At 53.2% G+C, this 25,136-nt stretch overlaps 1 protein-coding gene and 1 non-coding gene across 6 annotated transcripts in view; one reads left to right on the top strand and one right to left on the bottom strand.

The window, feature by feature from the left end:
* TBL1X (transducin beta like 1 X-linked) overlaps positions 1 to 25,136 on the bottom strand; it is a 223,459-nt gene that overhangs the window by 2,763 nt on the left and 195,560 nt on the right. For 4 of the 5 annotated variants that reach the window (XM_057537877.1, XM_057537879.1, XM_057537878.1 and 1 more), the window contains 12 exons: positions 22,822 to 22,967; positions 19,517 to 19,769; positions 17,080 to 17,212; positions 16,561 to 16,702; positions 15,713 to 15,776; positions 15,496 to 15,593; positions 13,171 to 13,231; positions 7,585 to 7,706; positions 4,119 to 4,193; positions 3,583 to 3,710; positions 1,951 to 2,061; positions 1,678 to 1,843 (listed from right to left, as the gene is read on the bottom strand). In XM_057537877.1, the coding sequence (XP_057393860.1) occupies positions 1,678 to 1,843; positions 1,951 to 2,061; positions 3,583 to 3,710; positions 4,119 to 4,193; positions 7,585 to 7,706; positions 13,171 to 13,231; positions 15,496 to 15,593; positions 15,713 to 15,776; positions 16,561 to 16,702; positions 17,080 to 17,212; positions 19,517 to 19,769; positions 22,822 to 22,967 (1,499 nt within the window). The remainder of the gene's footprint in view (positions 1 to 1,677; positions 1,844 to 1,950; positions 2,062 to 3,582; positions 3,711 to 4,118; positions 4,194 to 7,584; positions 7,707 to 13,170; positions 13,232 to 15,495; positions 15,594 to 15,712; positions 15,777 to 16,560; positions 16,703 to 17,079; positions 17,213 to 19,516; positions 19,770 to 22,821; positions 22,968 to 25,136) is intronic. The other variant, XM_057537880.1, reaches the window with a different exon arrangement.
* TRNAE-CUC (transfer RNA glutamic acid (anticodon CUC)) lies at positions 8,548 to 8,620 on the top strand. Its single transcript has one exon. It is a non-coding gene; the product is annotated as a tRNA-Glu (tRNA).

The raw sequence follows: 25,136 nt of genomic DNA, 5'->3' as shown, positions 1-25,136 counted from the left end.
ACGTGGACCCCCAGGGTGTCAGCACAGAAACTTTCAAACATAGAAGCTAACGGAATTTTCAGTGGCCGTTAACGCGCCTCTCAGACCTGCTGCCACGGGGGGCATAGCTGACCTACGGCAGCCCGCGGAGTCGGCCTAAACGTGTTTCAGCCGAGGTCACGCCTCCCAGGGGTCATTCCCGGGGGCCAACGACTGAGGGCGGCAGGGGGACTCAGGCAGCCGGGGAAGGAGCAAGTCAACAAGATCATACGTGTTTTTATATTTAGAGAAGGCGTCCATCTCACTGACGATTAAAGAGACCCTCAACGTGTCTCAAAGAGTGCTGTGATTTATAAAAAAAAATAAAGGGGTAAAATGGTTTGATGACTTGCTGACAGCAGGAGTTATGTAACTGATGATGTCGTTTTAGAAATCCATCCATCACTATTTCCCGTGAGAGTCCCATGAATAGACTGCTACACGTTGATGTCTGCTTTCTGGGTGGCCTATCTGGGGCTGTGAGGCTGGGCTCAGCACCAGGCTGGTTTCCCATAAGGGCCACCGTCACCTCTTGCTCACCGGGAAGACGTGACCACATGAGGCGGCTCCTGGAAAGCCTGAGGTCTCAGTGGACCACCCGCGGGCCCACGCCAGTTAACATGGCTCCCGTACCACCTCCCTGCACCAACCACAAGGGGGCGTGCGCTTGAGAAAGTGCATTCATCTGAATGCCACCCAGGCCTAAAGGAATCACGAAGGAGCGTGGGAATCAAGCAGGAGGGGAGGGACTTCCCTGGCGGTCCAGTGGTTAGGACTCTGCGCTTCCACTGCAGGGGGCACGAGTTCAATCCCTGGTCGGGGAACTAACATCCCGTGTGCTGCACGGGGCGGCCAAAAAAATACAAAAACAAAAGACAAAACGAAACAAAAAAAACCCCCCCAAAAAACCAGGAGAGGAGAGGCCACTTCATCCATCCTGAGGCCACACAGAATGGATCGCTGGCTGTCTGCAGTGATTCCTCCCATAGCACATTTCTCTCTTCCATTAGCAGGAGACCCAAGAGCCCAGTATACTCAAATACCATCTCCTTTTACTTCTGTGACAGCGTAACCAACAGTGACATTCCCGCTGCTACCCAAACATAAAACACTTCCCTTCAAAAAATCAAAATGCCGAGACAACAGCCAACAAATATTCCTCATGGCCCTTGATCTGTTCCCTGAAGAAGCTACAGGAGCTGGTGTGGAGCAGAGGCGGTCGGGGCTGGCCTCACCCCGGACGGCCGTTCCCCCGGAAAGCTCGGATGGAAGGACGCTTCCGACCTAGACCTTAGTACCCACAGGGCAGCGTCTCAGGTGGGAAGATCACTGGGTTACGAGTTTCCAGGTGACTCCTCAGGCCCAAGAGAAGGAAGTGTCAGGTGGAAGGCATACCTGCCAAGGACTCAGAAAAAGTAACGAGTCGATGGGCGTCCCTGGCGGGGAAGACCGCCCGCCCACACGGAGCACAGGGCAGAGGGCACTGGGTCTGGGCTCCACGCGGGGAGCTGGGGTTTGTGTCAGGGCTCCGCGTCCAAGGTCAGGCATTCCTGAGCACGCACCCATTCCCTGATTGCCGTTCCGGGCGTGGGCCACCGAAAACATGACAATGGGGGCGCTCCCTCTGGAGAGGACTGGGCGGTGGGAATCGGGGGTTACCTGCGTGTTCCAGATGTGCACACACTTGTCAAAGGAGCCGCTGGCCAAGTGCTTCCCGTCGGGGCTGAAAGCTACACTGTAGACCGGCTCCTGGTGTTTGGTGAGCGTGTGGATGCAAAAGCCCCGCTCCACGTCCCACAGTCGAACTGTAGAATCGAACGAAGCACTGCAGAGACGGGAGAGAAAACATCACCACAACACACGCGGCTTCCCGACTGCTTCCCTAAGACGCGGCACGGACAGCGGGCGCTGCTTTCCTTTCCTGGCTCTTACGTTTCGAGAGACAACAAGCGGGTACACTCTTCCTCTTCTAAAACGTGAACCAGATATACTGAAAACAAAGCCACGGTCGTAAAACAGATCTTCTCCTTCTTTTTTTGGGTGCTGTTATGAGGGAAACAAATTGACATCCACACTCATTTGTCTGTGCGTTTTTCTAAGATATGAATGATATGTACTTTTGTATTCACTACATTTTCTAAAGTGCTCCCACAACTTACAACACAACATCTATCGTTGCCAACTAAAATAATGCTGAGAGCCGTATTTGGGGAAATAGCAAACTGAGCGAATACAGAATTAAAATATAATCGCATCCAAATACACAATCACACTCCTGGGAGCTGCAACTTTTAGTAATTTCCAAACTGGAAAGAAGAGTACACAGCACGAAGATGCTTTACCCGGCATTCGTTCTCTGCAGGGACTTGCAGGCAGCGGCGTGTCCCCGTATGCTTGTTAACTAGAAGGGCGGCTTACGCTCGTTAACGGGAGCTACGCGATACAAAGCACCTTCCAAGTTATAAAAGAAAGGAGAAAAGATAGCGTTCTGCATCCTAGACATTTAAGTGGATTTCAGGACAATTACTTGAAATAAGAGAGTAATGGCCTTGGTGTTTTTCTGGATCGGCCTTTCAGCTGATGTGGGACTTCAGTCCAGTGTTTTCTAAGAGATGGCCTGGGGTCGGTCTTTTAAGTAACAAGAGTCCTTGCTGCCTGGCGAGGCCGCCCACCCCACGGCTACACAGCAAAGACGGAGGGCTCTCCCTCATTTATAGGAGGGCCGTGCCAACTGCCACTTCCCCCCACAACCCTGCTCTCTGCAGCTATACAGAACAAACCCACTGCTGCTTCCTGGCAGGGAAACATTCCTTCCAAGCCTGGTCTTTCCCAGGCTAAACAAACACCCACGCTTTGTTGGCTCATGGTCTCCGGACCCCTAAGTAATCCGGAAATTCAGCCTCAGGATCTCTTTAGTTCGTTCTTCTAAAGGTTCGCGTTAAAATATCATACTGGGATTGGAACATTATATCCTGCATGGGGTCCGATGACAAGTCTGCTGACCGCAGCCTAGGTGATGTAGTTCTGCGGAGGCCACTGTGGTGACGTATAACCACTCTTTTCAATTCTGGCATCTGACTGACTAGCCACTCCTCTGCCTCCAATGCTGGTGTCTTAGGGGGTTCACTCTATAAACAGTTAGGTCAGATCTGGCTGCGGCTGGGGAGACGTTATCACCATTCAGCATTCTCACCAGCTGCAGCTCCAAGTTGAACCAAGCACACCAAGCCCAAGGTCCAAGCTGAATTGTTTCCTTTCTCCATCAGGAAAGCCAAGTGCCGGGAGCCTGGACATATACTGATTCCTCCCACCAGCCTCATGGTTAAGACCGTCCTTACCTCAAGTTAGCCGTCACGTGATAATTTGTATCTTGGGGCCCTTTCAAAATCAGCTGCCTCTCCATTTACTTTGGAAGGGCGTAAACACATTTGGAAGACAACTTGGCAATATTTTCTGGGCTCCCTGGATATGAATAACTTTTACCGGCCATGTTGCTGGCTCAGCCGCAGTGAGCAAGGTTGCTTTCAGGAACCGAGACCGGGCTGAGGGCTGTCTTCCCTTTACCTTGCTAGCATGATGCTGGAGTTTGGGTTGCTGGTGGCTGGCCCGGTGGGACTCCACTTTATGGTATATATCTCTTTGCTGTGAGCTTGAAGGTCATGGACACACGTATCCTGCTTCATACTCCAGATCTAGAGAACACGTTGGGAACAAGGTGAGCAACGGCTGCTTCTCCCACCGGCGGAGGTTCACCACCATCCATCCCTGCTGGGAGCGTTCCTCAGGTTCCTGCCTTTGGGAAGCTCACGCCCAGTGCGGTGGGCAGCCGGCAAACTGGCCAGCAGAGGGGCCGGCCGAACACCAGGGGGCGCCCATGAGAAAGGCCGCGGGAAGGGAAGGCTGCTCGGCAGGACCCTTGACTGATAAGCAGGAGGTCACTGCGGGACAGTGACCTGTCATTTGCAAAGAGGAAAGGTGACAGAGGTGGGAACAGTGCTCGGAACAGAACATCCAGCTGGAGGAGCAGTGAATGCTAAGACCAGCATTGAGTACAGGGGGTCGCCTGGGGTCAAATGGCCCAGCCGTTTAGAATGCTTTACCTTTAACGTCATGTCATCAGAGCAGGATGCTAGCAACATCCCAGAAGGATCCCATTTGATGGCGTTGACCTCATTCTGAAAGAGAGCAAAGGGTTTCAAAAAGAAAGGCAGGCCTGGGAGTAGTAACATAGCCTTCCAGCAGGGGGAAGGAGCGCGCTGTCCTCTGCAGAAAGCCTACCTGCATCCCCCCTGGATAGAAAAGAACTCGCCCCAGAGCGCATGCATATTCGCCTTTGCCTCACCCCGCCCGCCTTGCTCATTTATACAAAACGCACGGCCCGTATGCCACACATAACCAGCCACCCTCATCTTATTTCTCTAAGGAAAAAAAAAAAAAAAAAAAAAATCACAAGTAGGAAGGAAGCCAAATGAATTTACACAGAGTAAGGGCAGCACATAAAACCAGGAAGACCAGTGAGTTATTTTAAAGCTGATTGGAAAGTCATTTTCCTGCTCACTCTTAATACAGCAGCTACCCGCTCTGTCTAAATCTGTCAGGACATCTCTCTTTTGGTGCTGAGTGGAGGGGGAGGAAACGTAAAGAAGCAAGGTTACCAGAGGGGTAACCCAGGCCCAAGACGATGTGACCTGAACACACACACGCAGACGAGCACAGCTTACTTGGCTATTTCCAGAGCAAACAGCCAAGTAAACAGAATGCTGTAACTCGGCACATATGGAAAGCTCTGGCAGGCAGGCCAGTGTGCAATGTGGACCGGGGGCAGGCGCAGAAAGGAACAAGGCTGCAGGCAGCCTTCCGGTTCTGGGGGCCAGGGGACCTCGAGGCTAAATCCTGGAGGACGAAGGCAAATGCTCCCGCGGGCAAGGGAGCCGCCTGCAGCTGAGTGGAGGCAAGGAATGATGTGCCCGGCGCGGTGGGCCGGGGAGAGACGGCGGGAGCCAGCCGCGGGTCTCGGGCCTCCCGTTTCTAGTAGGGGGACCGTGGCGCCCCGTCCCGTTCTCTCATGCCTGTTGCTCCAGCCTAACAATTAACTCATTTCACACTCATAATTAACTTCCCAATTAATCCCACGCTGCTAAGTGCTCTGGTTTGGATGATAAATTGTAATGGTCACGCTACTTGCTAAGGGCACTGAGTGTTGAACGGTGCGAGACAGGGAGGGGTAAGTGCGTCTGTGCTCCATGTGGTACCCGTGGTGGAAGGCCCAGAAAAAAGGGAGGCATTGGAGCCTGCAATACAGGGAGCAGGCCTGTGGGTGAGCCAGGGAGGTCGAGGAGGTCGGACTGAGTGTGTGTGCACAGGCAAGCGGACCCAGGAGGACACCAAGAGAAGCCGTGCCTGGTGAGAGGTGCGTACCAGGGACAAGAGCAGCGTGGGTGGCTCTGAGTGTAACTGCTGAGAATAGAACCCGAGGGTGCATCTCCAAGGGCCTGCCTGCAAGAGGGAGCTGGTGCCCATTGACTGTCCCCAGTCGAACCCCCTCCCACCTTCCAGGGTGAAAGTGGACTTTCCTCTCCCTCCCTCTGCAGCCCAAGTCACAATTCCCAGAAAGCATCCAGGAACGGCTCACAGGGTCTCGGGAAGAAATCAGCTCGACTACATTTAGCTCATAGCTTGTGTGCAATGATGGGTTGCAATGAGACCCGTTTAAAGAGCCAGGTGGTGCGATGGCACAAAAGTCCCAAACGGGTCAGCTGGGAAGTCACAAAGATTTCCTAGTAAGAGCTCGGGGACAGTCTAGGAGTAGAGGAGAAATAAGTTTAGGTCAGAAAAATTAAAAAAGAACGGTCTGTTTATAGCCACGACAAGATGTTAACAGGACAATTGCTCCCTGGGCTTTGAAAGAACCTTCTTTTGGAAGCAGGGACCTGTAGGGACAGAAGCTGGAAAAAGTGGGTACTAAGGAAACAGGCAAGTGCCAAGGACAATGCAGTTTATGTCAGGTAAGTTAGTGGCAAGGGATGCTGTGAGTCAAAGGTGGGGAGCAGTGCAGGTGTGAGGTGCTCAAAGCCAACAGGTCCTCCAGGAGGACCAGGGTAGAGGCGGGGGCGTTGCACACGAGAGGGACCTGCCAGGGGAAGGCTGTGAAGAGCCTCATGGGCTATGCTGGGGAATCTGATGATACATCCAAAGAGGGCAAAAATGCTAATTTGAAAAGACACATGCACCCCAATGTTCACAGCAGCGTTACTTACAATAGCCAAGACATGGAAGCAACCTAAGTGTCCATCAATAGATGAATGGATAAAGAAGATGTGGTACACACACACACACACACACACACACACACACACACACGGAATACTACTCAGACAAGAAAAGAATGAAATTCTGCCAGTGGCAACAACATGAACTTGGAGGGTATTATGCTTAGTGAGCTAAGTCAGACAAGTATCATATGCTATCACTTACATGTGGAATCTAAAAAAATACAACAAACTAGTGAATATAAGAAAAAAGAAGCAGATTCACAGATACAGAGAACAAGATAACGGTTATTGCTGGGGAGAGGGAAGGGGGAGGGGGGCAAGACAGGGGTAGGGGATTAAGAGGTACAGACTATTATGTATAAAATAAATAAGCTACAAGGATATATTGTACAGCACAGGGAATATACCCAATATTTTATAATAACTATAAATAGATTATAATCTTTAAAAATGTGAATCGCTATGTTGTACACCTGAAACTTACATAATACCGTAAATCAACGATACTCGATAAAAAAATTAATTAATTAAAAAAAGGAATTCAGTGAGAAGTCAGGTGGTGTCTGAGTTTCTTGGATTGAATGTTGATGTTTTCCACCAAATTTAGGAAAATTTGGCAAAATCATTGTTTCAAATAATTTTTCTGTTCCATTCTCTTTTCTTCTCTCTCCACTACACATATATGCTAGAGTGCTTCATACTGTCTCATAGGTCACTAAGCCTCTATTCATTTGTTCAATCGTTTACCAATTCTTCAAATTGGCTACTTTCTATGATCTCTCTTCAGGTTTACTAACCTTATTTCTGCAACCTCTCCACCATCCATTAAGATTTTCACTTCAGACACTCTACCTCTCAATTCTGAGATTTCCACTTGACTGTTTTAAGAACAGTTTTCCTTCCTCTGCTGCCCTTCCCCATCTGTTCACTCATTACAAACAGCCTTTCCTTTATGTCCTCATATAGTCTAATAATAGCTACTTTAAAGTCTTTCCTGCAAAATCCAACATCTGGCTCATCTCAGGCCACTTTTTTTTTTACACTGCCTGCCCAGATGGGATACCTGGGTTAGCCGATCACCTGAGATGGCTACAACAGCCCCAGGAGCAATGGGCCCCAGCTGGATACCTGGGTTAGCCGATCACCTGAGATGGCTACAACAGCCCCAGGAGCAATGGGCTGCAGAGAACTGGTCTGCAGTCACGGTGCCCTTTAACCCCCGGCACAGAGCAGCCGCTCCCGCCTCCCGGCACCTGCGCGTGAACCTCAGCCCGCAGTCAGAAGTCGCACTCACCGTGTGCCCCTGGAACGTCTTGACCGGGCGGTCAGAGCCGAGTCTGCAGACGTGGATGCACATGTCTGTGCTACAGGAGGCGAAGGCAGTGTTGTTCTGCCAATCCACGTCGAGGGCAGGGGCTGTGGAGCAGCACATGGTCAGGGGGGACACGCGCAGTCAGCAGCTGTGCACACAGCTCAGGAGGCTTGGCAGAAGTAACAGCACAGCCAAGAGGCCTAAGGACAAGGTAAAGCCGCACCCCCAGTGTGAACTCAGCCTCCGTCCCTCGCAGACCGTGAAGTCTGTCCTTCACATCTGCAGGGATGACCAGAGGCCTACAGAGAGAGACCCTGCGACGCCGCAGGTGCCAGAAGCACACAGCCGCTCGCTTCCCCGGCGCAGGTGAGACAGGGCAGGCGAGAAGCACGCCGCCTACTCCCCCGGCGCAGGTGAGACAGGGCAGGCGAGAAGCACGCCGCCTACTCCCCCGGCGCAGGTGAGACAGGGCAGGCGAGAAGCACGCCGCCTACTCCCCCGGCGCAGGTGAGACAGGGCAGGCGAGAAGCACGCCGCCTACTCCCCCGGCGCAGGTGAGACAGGGCAGGCGAGAAGCACGCCGCCTACTCCCCCGGCGCAGGTGAGACAGGGCAGGCGAGAAGCACGCCGCCTACTCCCCCGGCGCAGGTGAGACAGGGCAGGCGAGAAGCACGCCGCCTACTCCCCCGGCGCAGGTGAGACAGGGCAGGCGAGAAGCACGCCGCCTACTCCCCCGGCGCAGGTGAGACAGGGCAGGGGAGAAGCACGCCGCCTACTCCCCCGGCGCAGGTGAGACAGGGCTGGCGAGAAGCACGCCGCCTGCTCCGGCACCTTGCTGCTCCCAGGAATATCACTGTGCTGGGCTGACTGGATACAGAGGAGAGGAAAAAGATTTCACACCCTCTGTTCAAGGTATCCGCACTGAGAAAATCTCCCACAGGGAATTCCCCGGTGGTCCAGCGGTTAGGACTCTGTGCTCTCACTGCCGAGGGCCCGGGTTCGATCCCTGGCCGGGGAACTGAAATCCCACAGGCCACGTGCCACGGCCCAAAAAAGTCCCCCACCACACAATTAATGCATTCCACCAACTGGAGGATGCTTACCGTTGACAAGAACCCCTGAGGGGACACAAGTGACCTTATGATGAACACTGCCTCTGGCTCCTGAACCTTTCTCAGGGGCAAGCGGCTCCAAGACCTCTGTGAGGTTGCGGGGATGGTGACGGCCCTCTTCCCTTCTCCCAACCTCCCCGGGAGACTACTCAGCATCTTTGTTCTCTCCACACACTTCCTTGCTTCTGGGCAAACAGAGGGTTAAGTCCTGCAAGCCCCTGGTGAGATCTTCATCGACAGATCGGTCCCTAACCGTGTCCCACGTGTGTTTCTTACAGGCAGGTCAGCACTGAATTGGGAGAAGAATCCAGCTTCCTCAGGATACGCTAACTCGGACTGCCCCCTCCCAGGCTCAGCCTTCAGGTAAGAAGTGCGCCCGTGCACATGCGCCAGCCTTCCACAGCTGCAGGGCTGGGTCCCCTTAGCTCCCCTGTCCAGCTCTGTCCCCACACAGAGGCTACAGGTGGGAGGATCTGGCCGGGACGCAGCACTGGCTTTTTCAACAACCCAGGGCGCGCATCTCTGTGCGTCACACCCCCTGCGGAGCGGTTCAGCACAGGCCCCCGGTTTCTGCTGCATTTCCCACGCGTGCCCAGTGGAACAAAGGAACCGGATCCATTTGGTCAGAAGCATGTTCCTGGGAGCCAGAGAGCAAAGAGCAAAGCCGCAGCTGCTCCTGTTTACAACACTACACGAGCCAAATCACAAACTCCCGGGCCAGCCTCTGCAGTGGGGTGTGCAATTAAGACGCCTGGAAGAGCGACAATCTGGCGGGCGTTTCAGGGGATGGTGAGCAGCACCTGGCCGTAAGAATTAACGTGCGCTGAACCCCTGCCATCTCAACAGAGGATGCTGTGTACTCAGGTGTCTGGCCCCATTCTGCGTCGATGGTGCTGCCAGGACCCTGCCCTCCCCCCAGGAGCTCACCATCCAGTGTGGGCGGGGACAGGTAACAGGGCTAAGCTATTCTGGGGGTCTGCGTGGCCTCCCTGCCCACACTTGGCCAATGATGTTTGACCATCAGCAGCACTCTAGGTGCAGCCAAGCATTACTTCGCTTTTTAAAAAAAAAAAAACTTTTAATTTTGAAATGCTCACAGAATCGCAGGATGCTGCGAAGATGTAACAGGCCCCACGTTGTACCCTTCCCCCACTGGTGGCACTTTATGCCCCTACAGTACAACGCCCAGACCCAGAAGGTGAATGGGCGCCAAGTGTGAAGTGCTGCACTGCTTGATCACACGCGCAGGCCTGTGTAACGACCACCGCAGTTGAGATCCGGAACCCTGTTCCATCACCACGAGGACCTCCCTGTGCCACGTCATCAGCACACCACGCCCTCCCTGGACCACCCCTAAACTCTGGCTCCACATCTAAAATTTCGTCATTTCGAGAATGTTACGTAAATGGCATCATCCAGCAGGTGACCCTTGGAGACTGGCTTTTTCCACGCAGCAGAACCCCCTTGAGAACCTATCCAAGCCGTCGTGTGTTATCGATAGTCTATTGGTAACCTGTTCCTTGTCACTGCTGAGCGGTGGAACACCGTTAGGCTCTGAGCTAACACTTCCTGCTGATGGTGAACAGCTGACGCCCCCCACCAGGCCTTCATGATGAACACCTACGGGGCGAGGCAGTTTCACAGATCTACCCACCAAATGCTAAGGAAAGGTGCCCCTACCGCTCTCCCTGCCTGTGCTTCATCCTGAAAAACAGCACCCTTTCTTTTCTTCCATCTTGGACAGTCTCTACCACACCACTTGACACTACAAAGAAAGAGCAAATAACACACGGAGCTTCCTGACCCAGCAATGGGATATGGGTCGACCTCATGGGCAGCAGAACTGCAGGTGAGAAGCTCTCTCAGGACACAAGAGACATGTGGTCTGTGGGATGGAAAGCCATTCCATGGACCTTGGGAATGCTCTGGGAATATTATATTCCGCTGGAAGACTTGATACACGAACTCTTAAGATAAAACTGTTAGACGAACCTTACTGATGGCTATTTTGGGCAAATCATTCTCTGAAAAACAGAAGCCAGAGCTCTCTTCATTACAGATATTCTCCCATCACATGAGCACAGAAGTCAGCACACCTGGTGTTCTACGACTCTGCCCTGTCACTGCATCCCTCCCGACAACAAAGGTAGGGACGGTCTTGGGATTTATGCCAAGCACGATGGAAACCCACCAGACTCACTTGCTTTGGTCTACAGAGTCTACAGCATAGGTGTCTGACATGGAGATGACACACACACATCAAAACCTGGAGACCGGGTTGCCAGGGACCGGGGAAAGCGGGAATGGAGAGTGAGTTCTTCATGGGTAAGGGGTCTCCTTATGGGATGACAGAAATACTGCGGAGCTAGACAGTGGTGAATGCTTTGTATATGCTGCCCGCTCCAAACACACACACACACACAGGCACACACACACACACAGACACATACGCACACACACATACACACACAGGCACACACACACACAGATACACACACAGGCACACACACACACAGATACACACACAGGCGCACACACACACACAGACACATACACAGACACACACAGGCACATACACACACACAGATACACCAACACACACACACACAGGCACATACACACACACAGGCGCGCACACACACACACACACAGACACATACACACACAGGCGCACACACACACAGATACACACACAGGCGCACACACACACAGACACACACACACAGGCACATACACACACACACACAGGCACATACACACACACACAGATACACAGGTACACACACACACACACACACACACACACACACACACACACACACACACACACACACACACACACACACACAGGCTGGGATGCCAAGCTGCCTGCTCTTGGAGCCCTGTCCGTTTCCTGGTGGGGAAATATATTCTATAAAATGTTCACCAACTTCCACATCATCAACAGTGTCAGACTAAAGCGATAAGAAAATTCACCGGCAGCCCCAGCAGGTGCCTCCGGTGTGGTCCCAAGGACAGCCGTGGAAGAGACGGGCTGCCTTTCCAGGGTGGCGGGGTGCACCCCGGCGCCTCCCGGGTCTGCCTCCGTCAGGAGGGAACGGCGTGCCGCGTGGAGTAACGGACGCTGGCGTCCACGCATTCGTCTCAGTCGTGTCAAGGCCTTGTCGGGACCTTTCCTCATAGTCTGCTCCCTGCAGGACCACGTCCCCCGCGTGGAGCCCGCCCTGGGCACGGAGGAGATGCACTGCCTGGGGGAGGCCTCGGGGCCAGTCCTCTGGTCCAGACCATCACCAGGCACCCAGAAATACCCAGCAGGAAAGGCCCTCTGATCCCCTCCTAAACACTGTCTCGGGGCCACCTGACACAGTAAACGTTCACCCTGTACACTCAGCGATTCCCTCTCAATGGAGGCGACGCCTCCTCGAAGGGAAGCGGCATCTACTCCCTGCTGTCAACTTCAAGCCAGCTTCTCCTAACAGTTCATTAGTTTCCATCTCTGTCCTAAGGTGAGAGACCACATCTCACAACAGGACTGGGTCACACGGAACACGAAGCATCAGGTGGGAATCTGGGAACCTGGGCCCCCTAGACCCCTGGCTGCCCCACGTGGCCTGGTGAGGACCCCACACACACAGAGACGTGTGTGGTCGAGAGCAGCAGCTACACGTCCGTGCAGGCAAGACCACTGCAGGCCCGACACTGCTCCCTGTAGGAAGGCTTGGCGGCAAGGATGGCGTTGGCCCGCGTCTGGGAATTCGGACTTCCCACCGTGCCCTAACTGGTAAGAACAGCTTCTGTGCTTCCACCGTCTGTGCAAACAACGTGGTTTATACTGAATCCCACGCTCCTCCTGGGAGTGAAGAATTCGGGTGCAGGCGGGCATAGGGTGCCTACTAACCAGAAATGCTGGGCACCGGGCTCTGCAGACTTTACACGACCTTTCACACGCATGATCACCGCTTGCTTCTGGGGGAACCCAGCATGTCCTACGCGACTCCGTCGGGAGACAACCTTTGGAAGGTCTGGATCTCGCCCCATGTGCCTTTGCCCTCTGCTGACATTGCTTTGTATCCTTTTACTGTAATACATCTGAGCTATGACTTCAACTGCACGCCCTGGGAGTCCTCCCGGGTGAACTGCCGATGCTGGGCGAGGCCTTGGGGACGCCCCCGACACAGCGCCCTTGGGGCAGCAGCAGAAAGGAGCCCGCACCAGGTCTGGGGCTGGTTCGCCGCTTTGTCTTTAAACTTTTGAGCAAACGAGCGCTGAGGGTATCTGTATGTTGGAGACCTCAAGAGCAGTGCTTCCTGTGAGAAAGGTTTCCTCCCTACCAGCTGTATTCCGTGCACACCATCCTCTAAGCATTCACCATTACTTTAAGGGACACTTCCTAGGACTCTGAATTATTATTTTTGAATGACAAAGAATAAAAAGGGAAAATTTTAAAAATACTCACCGGAATGAAACGGAAACTGCTGTTTGGCCTCTCCTGTGTGGGCATCCCAAATTATTGTTGTCTGTGCTCCGCAAAAAAAAAAAAAAAAAAAAAGTTAGTTACTATTCTTCTTGCAAAGTTTTCTCTAGAAAAATTTATGATACAAGAAAATGCAGTGAGCCCCTCTTTTTTCTAAAGCAGCACTGTCCAATAAACGGTATATAAATAGCATGCAAGTCACACAGAAGGTTTAAAATTTTCAGTCACCACACTAAAAAATTAAAAAAGAAACCAGTAAAACTAATTTTAACGATAAAGTTTATTTCACTCCAGCATGGCGAAAATATTATCATTTCAACATAAGATCAATATACTCGTATCAACAAGATATTTGGCATTCTCCTTTTCACCCGTGTCTTTGGAATCCAGGGTGTGTCTTACACTTAACGACCCAGATGGTCACACTCATGAAGTTGGCCACACGCGCTGGTTACTCCACCAGACACAGCAGCTGTAACTGATACTCGCAAAACTACCAGTTTTGGTGGGAAATCCCCCGTCTCCCCCAACATGAAAAACTACTGAAAAAACTGTAACGATAAACACCTTTTTGGCACTTTTCCCAAAGAAAAGCTGCAGAAAGGGGTATTTCTGAAAATTCCCCTGACTGTCACTCCATGAATTGGGATCACTAGACAGAGTAGAGAATTGGGTTACACTGGGGTCTGGCACTGATTTATTGGTCTATATATAAGGAGAAAAAAAAAAATGATCTCCTCCCCGGAAAACAAAGTAAATCACAAATGCTTACGAACGTACTAATGTTGGGAGACACTTAGGGAAGAAGCCATCTGGTAGCTTGATGAAGACCACTGGAATTAATTCTTAATCAACTGGAATTTTCAATTGAATTGGAACCTTTACACCTCCCTATCAATGACGTTTAATAAAGATTTTACTTTAAGAAGAACTAGTTCTATTTTGTATCAACAGCAGTAATTTTCAGAGGAAATACTCAGAGCAATGAGTAATCTTTGAAACTTTCGGCCAGCTCTAGACCAATTAACAATTTTTTTTTTTTGGGTCGTGCCGCAGAGCTTATATAGGATCTTAGTTCCCCGACCAGGAACTGAACCCGGGCCCTTGGCAGCGAAAGTGTGGAGTCCTAACCACTGGACTGCCAGGGAATTCCCAACAATTTTTTGTTTGATGGAGTATAACTTTTTTCTTAATTGAGCCACTCACAAATCTGGCAAGGCAGAGAACATATAAACCCTTTCACAATTCTGATACAGTTTCACATACTACATCAATAACTGTAACAACCTGTTGATGTTTTAACCTTAACTATACACTGGGCAAAAGAAAGTATTCCTTACACAAAAGCTTTCAAGAAACTGAAATACATTTTAGCCACTTTGGGTTAAGCATGGCACTGAAGGTCAAAGCCAACATCCCTAAATTACATTTCCTCCCCGAGAATATACCACTTTACAGAACATGACTATTATTCCTGCCATGGCTGACTAATCACGGCAGATAGGGTCTGACTCAGAGGCTACTAGAATTCCAAATGTGCATTTCCACTAACCATCCAGCTCATCGCCTGGTAGAAACAGACGATAATCAGGCAGAAAATCCAAAATGATTGTAAAAACCGGCCTCAGGGGCAGGGAGGAGATGAAGATGGAAAGAACTCTTTGGAGGAGTGTGAAAGTTAAAGGGCAGCTGTTATTGGCGTCCAGGGCCTGAGTTCCAGTCCGCCTTTATACCAACGTGTCCCGAGGCAAAGTAGTGAAGTTCTCTGGGGCTCCATTTCCCCCTGTGTGAAAAGGGCCGTATCATCCCAGTGAGCCCAGCCCCTCGCATGGGTGTCTACCTTACTCCTGCTCTCAGGGAAGCCTGTGGTCTACAGCGCGAAGCAACAAGTCGTCAGATTAGGAAAACAGAAGCCTGGGGAGAGAAAACCGTTTGTGTTCCTAAAATCACTCTGGGGGGTGTCAGTTTATGCAGAGGACACCCCACGCCAGTGAGCTTCTTCAAGCAGTGGACACATGCAATTTGGGGATTTTCTTCTTTCATCAGTGAACCATGAACCTCAAAGTAAAAGGTGTGGTGGGCGGGGGGAGAGCTTTGATAAAGGTCTGTAGAGCAGTCTACAGTACATTAAGACACGATGTGCTATAAATGAACACTAAGATCAAAACCACAGAAACAAAACAGATCCTTCTGATTTCTTAACGGGAGGCAGAATTCTCAGAATTCATAGAAAGCATGATGTTATCTGAGATTAAACACAAATAAGCATCTACAGATCACAGCAACGTATCTTAAGCAAACACTCACTTTGTCTACTCCAGCACTCAAAATGTAATTCCCCTTCTTGTTCCATTTCAAGGCAAAGATGGGGCCTTTATGTTGGCCTAAGGTGCTGGCCAGGTTACCTGGTACGTAAAACACAAACACAGCAAGCAGGGTGACTTCCGAGCCTCGGTCTGTTCACCGGATGATGACCAACCAAGCACCTCCTCTCCGACCCCAACGCAAGGGAGTCAGGACTTACCGTCTTCTGTCCATATTCTCGCAAAACCATCATAGGAACCTGTAGCCAACAGTGTGCCGTCACTCTGCAGGCCAGGGAGAAACACAGACCAACAGAAACAGCTTAGTAGAGGCAGCACTGAAGAAGAGCCCCTCACGTTATCCCTGGGCCGGAGCACCCGATGTCAACAACAGGCTCCCAGTCACGACTCACCAGTCACGCTGGCCTACTTTAGCTCGCACCGCCCTTCAAGTAAAATGTGAGACAAAACAGCCTCCCTGCATACAACGATCGCGGAGGCGAGGGGGCAAGGGAAACACACTGCAACCCCTCACCACTGAGGATGTCCATAAAAACACTGTGCGAAAAGCTATCGTGAGACTCCTGGAGACTTAGGTGAGCTCTTAGCAATATATGCAAATAGAGAAGAGTGGCGAAATGACAGAATATGCATAAACATGATAAAGGGCAAGAAAATCAAAAGATGTTCCAATCAAAAAAAGAAAAAAAAAAAAAGGAGTCAGTGAGTTCTGTCTCTCTCACGTATTAAATGCACGTAACACAGGTGCTCAAGCGTCAGGGTGGAAAGCCATCTTTCCTTCGTGACAACTCAGAGAGCGCCAGCAGAACGGGTTCCCCGATAAAACCACCAGACTCCATCCTGCCAACGTGTGGCTACTGAACAGCCGGCTAGAGGCCCGCCAACACGGAGGGCCTCGGGAGGAGCGCTCAGAAACGGGGGCCAGCCCCCCCAGGGCGGGCTGACGAACAACACTGCCCCCTTCCTGCGTCTGCCCGGCTCCACCATCGCGGCGGCCCTCGCTGAGGTTTACAGATGTTCTAGGGTCTGGGCGGTGGTGGAGGCTTACGTTCCAGTCCAGCGAGGTCACGTCTTTGTTACTGGGGACGTCATGCCCCCCCTCCCGTATACAGTGCCTCAGCACGAGCTGCGTGGAGCCCCCGTTGCTGTTTTCATTGAGGTTCCATATCCTCGCGGTCGAATCTCCAGATCTGCGCAAGGAACACACACAGCCTTCAGCTTCCGGTCCCAGGGCCAGCAATGCTCATCACTACTTGCTGTCTGGCTAGGTCGGGCATCCTCGGCACGGGGTCCGCCGTCTTTTTGATATGGCTGACTCACAGTGGTTTTCTCTTCCCGACCTGTTTTGCACTTCGTAATTTACAAGTGTCTGTGCACTGCTCCCCACCCCGCTGAGAAAACGGCTGGACCGGGCACTTCTGCACAGCCTGAGGTACTCGGGGCGCCCCAAGCCCTGGTCTGCACTCACTGGGAAGATGCCACTGACAAGGTACGGAGGGAGCGCATGTCCTGGGAGGGAGAACTCGGGACACCCCGACCCTGGGCACCCCCAGCCGGACACCCTTACCCGGAAGCCAGGAGATCACTGACAGGGTTCCAGGCACAGATGAACACCTCAGACTCATGGCCCCGAAGGACTGTGGCTTTGTTGGGTGGAATCTCCACGTCTCCGTCTATTTCCATTGGTTTCGAATGATTATCTGTCACGGGAAACAGGAAAAGACACAGGTCTGAAGGATACCAAGGAAACTCATCCTCAGGGCGTGTGGGTTTTACAAACAACCTCCTGTGCTGTCACCCATGACGATTACAACCAAATCGTTTTGTGTAATTTAGTAGATATGTTACATCTCTTTACAATCTCCAAACTTGATAGAGGAATAAAAACTGGTATTTATTCTTTATAACTAGGGCGAGGCTAATTTCTAACCACAGCCGGAACAAGACTGGACAGAAAAGATAACAGCCAGCTGGCTCCTGAGCAGAGCCGGAAGGTTCCTTCTCTTGATGGGACAGCAGATCTTACCTGGAAGCATCCCTATGAGGTCCTTATCTGTGACGCTCCTTACCTGTGACGCTACCACGGGGGCATGCCATCCTTCTGCCAGAAGGCTTGCCACCCTCAACCCCGCTGCCTTCAAACACCCTCAGAGTCTTGGGACTCAAATGCTATTTTCCGACTGGAGTCATCTGCGTACCATGCTTTTCAAGCCAAGCAGAACCACCAGGCTTCTGAACCCAAGCAGTCCTCCCTCCAGATGACCCATAGGGTCCAGGCTCTGGAAGGGTGACAAGGCATGCTGAGTGCCACCCAGAAGAGACTCACCCTGGATAGTGGCCGTTTTCCCCCTATGTGGCACAAGAAACAAGATTCTTGAAGATCAGAACGAAGGATCACTTCAGAGACTACATTCAGGCCACAGCCTGCCTTGTAGCGAGATGGGAGCAAAAAGCAGGTGGGACTAGAGTTCGTGGGAAAAAAGTGAGAGTGGGTGCACGTGGGATGGGCTGCCAGCCAGCCCTCAGGTGGAAAGCAACGCCCAGGGAGGGACTCCTGAAACAAAGGCTACCTGCCTGCCAGCCGCCAGCGTTCCTGAAGGCATGCACCGGTCTCCACGTGGCCATACTCCCTTAGAGGGTAAGATTTAAAATACACGGTGCAATTTACAACTGCGCAAAATTTCTGTCTCGGCAGATATATACATTTCTCAGAGCTCACCAATTACGATCACTGCCTGGGGCGGAAGACTAAGAAGACAATGACACATACCTCCTTCCTGTTTTCTTTATTTTTGGCGCCTTGAGGGATGTATCCCATGGGAGTGGGCAGCCCATAAATGATCTGTGGGTACAAGCCACCTATTTTTTCTTCTTCTTTCCCTGTCCCGTCATTTTGGAGCTCGTTAATAGTGATCATGGGGCCTGCCGGCGGGAGGTCTTTTCATCTGACGCTAGACAGATGGGCTTTAAGCCATCCCGCTGTAACGTACCCCGCGCTGCAGCCTGCCCCGGCTTCCTGCGCAGCGCTGGAGCTGCATCTCGACTCTGGCGGGAGAGGGCTTGTGCCGGGGGGGAGGGGATGGGGGGGGAATGACCTGCCCCCGCGGGGGCGGCACGGCCACTCGGAGGGAAATGAGTTTCAAAGGAGGAAGAACACACACGCGTGCACACACACACGCTCTGAGCTTAGACCTTGAAGCCGTCTCCAAGTTGATAAGCCGCACGTCAAACTGCCAGCAGGTTCCCTGGGCAAAGATTCACGCTCTCCGACTTGTGTGCCACACACTTTTGGGCCATTACCTAACGGGGACCCTGCTGCAACCACCAAGTAAGACGGCACTTGCTGTGTGGGCTGGGTGCCCTGTCAGTGACCGGGAGCTCCGAGCGTTAGGTCAGAGTCTGTCCGCGAGGCCGGAGGACGGCGCGCGGGCCTCCGATCTGTGCCGGACAGCAATCACAAGGGGCAACAAATGAGTCCTCAGAGCAGCACGATCTCCCGAAGCTGAGGACGTGTAAGTGAAGAACGTCGTGTCCAAGGATCTCAGTGACAAACCAGAGCACGAAGCCCTCCCGGCCACGGAGGAAGCAAACCCCGGACGTCGACTCACACGCACCGCGCAGCCGGCAGGAAAGCCCGGACATCGCGCATACGCACCGCCCAGTGGGCAGGAAAGCCCGGACGTCGCGCATACGCACCGCCCAGCGGGCAGGAAAGCCCGGACGTCGCCGCATACGCACCGCGCAGCGGGCAGGAAACCCCGGACGTCGCGCATACGCACCGCGCAGCGGGCAGGAAACCCGGACGTCGACTCACACGCACCGCGCAGCCGGCAGGAAAGCCCGGACATCGCGCATACGCACCGCCCAGCGGGCAGGAAAGCCCGGACGTCGCCGCATACGCACCGCCCAGCGGGCAGGCCCGGAAGGCGGCTGCGGGACTTGCCCAGGCTCGGAGGAGAGAGAGAAGCTGCCGGGAGCGCGAAGCTCTGCAGCCCCGCACTCACTTATTGCGTGTGCTCCGTTCTCCTCCCCGTTCACCGTGGCCTCGCCGTTCTTTGGTGGATTCTGCTGGGAAACGGCCGCCGGGGCCGCCGCCGCCGCCGGGGCCGCCGCCGCTGCCGCCGTGGCCGCCACGCTGGCCTGCTGCTGCGCCAGCTTCTCTCGGAAGGCCTGCTGCCGCGTCTGCACCACGTCGGGCATCACCGCGTCGATCAGGGACAGCGACTCTATGGGGCGGCCGTCAAACACCGTGCCGTCCTGCGGACAGAGCCCAGCCACAGACATCAGCTCCCAGCGAGACGGGCGCGCGGCGGGGACGGACACGAGGCTCCCGGGAGCCGCGGGCCGCCGAGGAGGCCACGCCGGACCGGGCGTCCTGAGCCAGGGGAGGGGATCACGGAGTGGGCAGGCGGGCAGGGGCCGTCAAGAGTGAGAGTCGTGGCGAGCCCGGTGTGCCTGCTGCTGCCACAGGGCACCCGACACTCGGCAAATACCCACCTGAATCCGGATACTTCCTGTCACGACAAGAGGGCTACCCCTGACGCACTGGTCCTCGACAGGGGGGTGATTTTACCCCCTCGGGGGACACTTGGTCAAGTCTGGAGGCATTTCTGGCTGTCACGACTGTGGAGGTGCTCCTGGCACCTGGTGGGTGGAGACCAGGGATACTGCGCCACACCCCACAGGGCCCAGGACGGCCCCGTAGCAAGCAGTGATCCGGCCCCCAAGTGTCAAGACTGCCGAGGGGCGGAAACCCCGCCCAGGCGCTCTGACAAGTGTGCAACCACTCCCCTCTGATGTCACAGACGTATCTTCGGACACCGCGGGCCCAAATTAGACATTCCTGCACCACTCACGATCTGATTCCTAATGCGTCTGTCCGCCTGATGTAATAAAACCCACACATCTGCTACCACATGAAATGACTTCCTGGGAGCAGGGCACAGACTAACACAGCCATGATAGTCTATAACAACAGCATTGTTTAGTTACCATTCCTATTTTCCGAACTTCCTTTGAGTCTCTGGCTTCCATCGATAATGAAAACATTTCCATACACACTTAGTAACACATGAGAGAGTTCTCTCCTTAGAAAGCGCTCCAAACATTAGTCACATGAAACTCAGGGCCTCTCAGTGTGTCTACTGGATGTGCAAACATGTTTTAGCCTGTTGTCTCATAAATTAGAAAGAACCGAAGGACCTAAGTTTCAGCAACACAGCGTGTGAATGAAACATCACCCCAGCTGACTACAGGTTACTACACAATATTTGAAAATAAGGGAACAATATAATACAGAACATGGGAAAAAGTAGCCAGTCACCTCATCAGCTGCCCAGGTTCCAGCCACGGAGGGGCCAGTGCTGACCAACTGGTCAGCCGGCTTCTACGTCACCTTCCTTATTCGTATATTCAAGCCCCGAATGGATGATGATTTTGCAAAAGGTTGTAACTGCCCAGGGTGACAAAAAACCTTCTAGTTTAAGCTCTAAAAGCACACTGTCTCACTTTTAACTACCCGAAACCTAAGTGACAAATGAGACGACCTTTCGTTCTCCTCTGGACACACTGGACTTTGAATTGCCAAGGGAGAGAAGGTACGGGGGCTTCTCCGCAGATGAAAGACGTGGAAACTGGGGCAGGGGGGCGCAGGGGCAGGGGGAAGGGAAATACAGTCTCACTCAGCATCACACAGTCTGAGAGCTGGTGGGGCCTCTGGGGTCCTGTAACCCTATCCCCACACGTGTTTGTTCTGTGGAAAGAGAGACGCGACGGGGCTTCAAGTTGCTGGTGGAAGATCCCAGGCACCCAATGTAAGACAAGGAAAGAGGAGACTGCCCGTTGCTAGGCAAGAAAGAGCACAGGGTAGGCAGACACTCCGGTGTTTTCAAGGACGTGGGGTTTTGGAAAACAGCAGAGGGATACACGTGACAGAACACAAGATACATTCCTTCTGTAGTTTTAAAAGCTGAAGAGAAAGTGGAGTTCAATGCTATGCATAAGACAGGCTTGTAAGGGTGAGAGCAGTTCAGAGGGAGAGGGGATGGAGGAAACTGGAAAGGTTCGGGAAGATGGGCCCGAGGGTGCTGACCTGGGAAGGGGACACTTGGTGGTACAGAGGGGCATGTGGGCAGTGGACGGCGTCAGCTGTGCAGGATGGACCGTGGCAGAAGGTGGGAAGTTGGGGCAGAGCGGCGTGCCAGACCGAGGTGAGAGAAACGAGGGCAGAAAGAAGGAGAAAGGGTGGGAAGTGCGGTGAAAATAAGAGGGGCTCAGACCGAGATGCAAGGGAGGCCTCAGATATCACAGGAGGCCCTGGGCATCTTCACAGCACGATCCCAAGAGCAAAAGAGAAAAGGGGAGAGGGGCACTGTTTTCAACCAAAAGAGCCCATTTAAAAACTGGTATGAAGTTGGCCCAAGTACTCATTGTGCCCCAATCTATAAAGAGGGAGGGGACACTGTGCCCCAATCTATAAAGAGGGAGGGGACACAAACAAATTGGAGTGACTTAAATTTATAATTATGGATACAAGTGCCCCCTTCCCCTGCAGCTCTTCAATGAGTAACAAAACCATCCCCTGGAATCCTCTCGAACACAACAGTCCTCATCTACCCTCCATGGTCTTGGGCTGTGCCCTCTGTCGGGTTCACAGGAAACACAGATTCTAGGCAAATGTTTCCTAGGATCCCTCTTCAACTGCATTGCTCAAAATATTCCAGGGGGGAGGGCATTTTCTGTGCACGTGCAAGGCCCACACCTGTCCCGAAGTACCCCTGACCCTTGAACAATACAGGTCTGAACTGGGAATGTCCACTATACGCGGATTTTTTTTCCAACACATTCACTACTACGTTAACCATCCGCGGTTGGTAGAATCCACGGATGTGGAATCTGCGGGTACAGGAGGGCTAACCCCGTGGGACCTGAGCACTACCGATTTTGGTACCTGGGGCAGGTCATGGAACCAGTCCCCGGAGCATACCCAGGGATGGCCGTGTAAACCAGCTGCAGATCTGCTGCATGTTCCCCGTCTGGCAACGCAGCGTGGCATCAGTCAACAGCTGGCGATCTGCGCATGGCTACGGAGAGCACAGCCACGTGAAGGGCCTCGGGAGACTGCTCCTTGGGCACGACAGGCGCGCCATCCCTCACTGGAGCAAGTACTAACCGCAAGGGGAGAAGGGGCCCTATCTGACTGCGAGAGGTGGTGGGGGACTGCGTGCTAAGGTGACGCGTCTTCCCAGCGCGCGCGCGCGCGCACGCTCCAGGGTCTGCGCAGCTTGGGCCCGCCCCGGGGTGCACGTACCTCGTTGATGCTGATCTCGGCCTCCACATACTGCAGGCCCTTCTGCAGGATGGAGATGAGGGCAGCCGGCGGCACTAGAGTCCCATTGATGTTGGACTGGCTTATGTGGCTCTCGATACCGAATGTGAACGCCGAGTGGGAAAAACCTGCAACGAGACAGGGAGGCCAGGGTTCTGTGAAGCCTGGACTGAGGGCGGAAGGCACAGCCACTGAGACCTAAAAGGCGGCACCGCTGATGTCAGACGCGCTTAATAGCAGAAGGGACGTGGCCGTAGGATGCCCGGCCTCTGATGTGGGGTGTCGTGGGCAGGATCCGGCAGAGAGAGGGAGAGATGCAGACCAAGGCAGGCCTCTGCTTGCACGGGACGGGAAAACAGCTGTAAAGGTAGGGCCCTTTCGGCGTTATTAAAAGCGAAACAGGCCCGTGTCTGCCCGGGTTAACGGTTTCTGTTACAGAAATCAGACTCCAGGGCTCTGTGCCTGGGTTTGCAGGGCTCCTTCCAGAAGTTCATGCTTATGTCTGTCTGTGCCCTCCTTGCAGTGCTCACGGCAAATGAATCTCACCACCCACTGTCCGAAGAAACAGAGGCTGGTCCGGACTCAGTGGTGTGGCCTTGGGTCATTAACCGAAAACCTGGGCGATCCCCTTGGCTAAGAGGTGCTGGGTTCCCCCATTCCTCCCCTAGCACCCCTCGCCAAGTGCCTCTGTAGGAAGCTGCTGACAACACTAGGCAAGTGAGAGGTGCTTGCAGATAAGGCGTGGATGGAGCTGGTTGGATGAAAACGTTGGGAGAAAAGTCAGGACGGTGACGGCAGGTAGCAAACAATGCCTGTTTCAATGAAGGAGGGCACAGGGCAGGGCAGGAGGACCTGGGGGTCCACGGGGGACGGGGGTGCGGGTCCGAGGCACAGGTTGCCGTTTGCTCTGTCAGACCCTCACCCGTGTGGGTCCCGGGCAGCCCGCTCCCAAGGTGTCTCCGCCATGAGCGCCTTCCCATCACCCCTGGCTCACCCTATGTGCTGGGGGGTGGCTGGCGGGGGTCTCCCTGCCTCTCGAGCCACACTCACGTTCATCAGCCCAGCGGGCCCCCCGTCCTCCATCACAGTCAACATCCTCAGTGCTTCTGCCTTTCGTTACCAAAACACAACCAGCCTTTGCAATAAACAAAACGCTCAGCAGATGGGAATGTTCCCTCACGCGAGAAGAGCTCTGTCTGCATCTGCGTCCCTTTCTCTCTCCACTCCCTCCTCCTCACCCCACCTCCTGCTCATGGCCTCGTTATTAAGAATATATAAAATAGGCAGTTGATACTTATTTCAAGAGTAGTACTGTAGCTGCTATTAACTTGTGTATATTTCTTTATGCAGTGTAACCCCCTAAATTAGATTGTACAGGAGAGCACCTCGAAGGCTCTCCCCGCACAGGGTGCCTCTGCTCCTACTCTCTGAAGGACACGAACAAACGCCCTTTGCAGTCAGCCTTCCCTTCTCCAACTTGTTTTCTCTCTCTCTGCCCTCCGTTCCCCTACCCACTCCTGCCAGAACAGAACCACCCACCCCTGTGTTAACCAATGACTCTATCCCCCCGAGTCTCTGCCACCCTGTGGACAGTCTTAATCTCCAAGCTTTTATCACTCATTTTCCGGCAAGGGGGAGACTAGAAAAATCTGAGGTCAATGGATGGAGCTGGACCGAGTGGGTTCTTGGCCGGACTCCCCATCTCATGGGCTCATCCCTATATACTCCGGGCCACAACGGCTTCTCTCTAGTAAGAATTCTTCCTGGGTGACAGCCCCGCCCACCTCGCTCCTACCATCTCTCCCATTCGTGTCTCCACCAGCTGATGGGACAGGACACTGGACTGAGAGCCATTTGTTACCCTCCTGGTATCTCCACAAGGTCTAGTGCAGGACTACGCCCACCGCGGTAGTAATAAAATAACACCCGCCAGCCCTTACACGGTACGCACTCTCAGTCAGGCACTGCTCCAAGGACTTCCTCCTAATTCCGTAACCCTCTGCAGTCATTCCCTCGTTCTCTTTTCTCCCTTTTACGGATTGGGTCCTGAGATCTCCCGAGGGTAACTGACAGACCCCAGTCACTAGCTCCAAACTCAGGCAGTAGGACACCAATCGCAGCCCACCACAAAATTCCACCTAGAAACTTCTACAGAGTGTTCCACCAGAGCACAGCTTTGACTGTGACCAGGGCTCCCGAGAAATACATCTCAGTGACTGATGGAGCAGCTGTGGGAGAAAAGTCAAACTTTTGGTGTATGTCTTAGTCCGTTCCAGCTGCTATAACAAAACACCACA

The sequence above is a fragment of the Balaenoptera acutorostrata genome, chromosome X (assembly GCF_949987535.1).
Source record: "Balaenoptera acutorostrata chromosome X, mBalAcu1.1, whole genome shotgun sequence".
Classification (NCBI taxonomy): domain Eukaryota; kingdom Metazoa; phylum Chordata; class Mammalia; order Artiodactyla; family Balaenopteridae; genus Balaenoptera; species Balaenoptera acutorostrata.
Note: the sequence above shows the minus strand (reverse complement) of the source record. Positions and strands in the feature narration are given on the sequence as shown.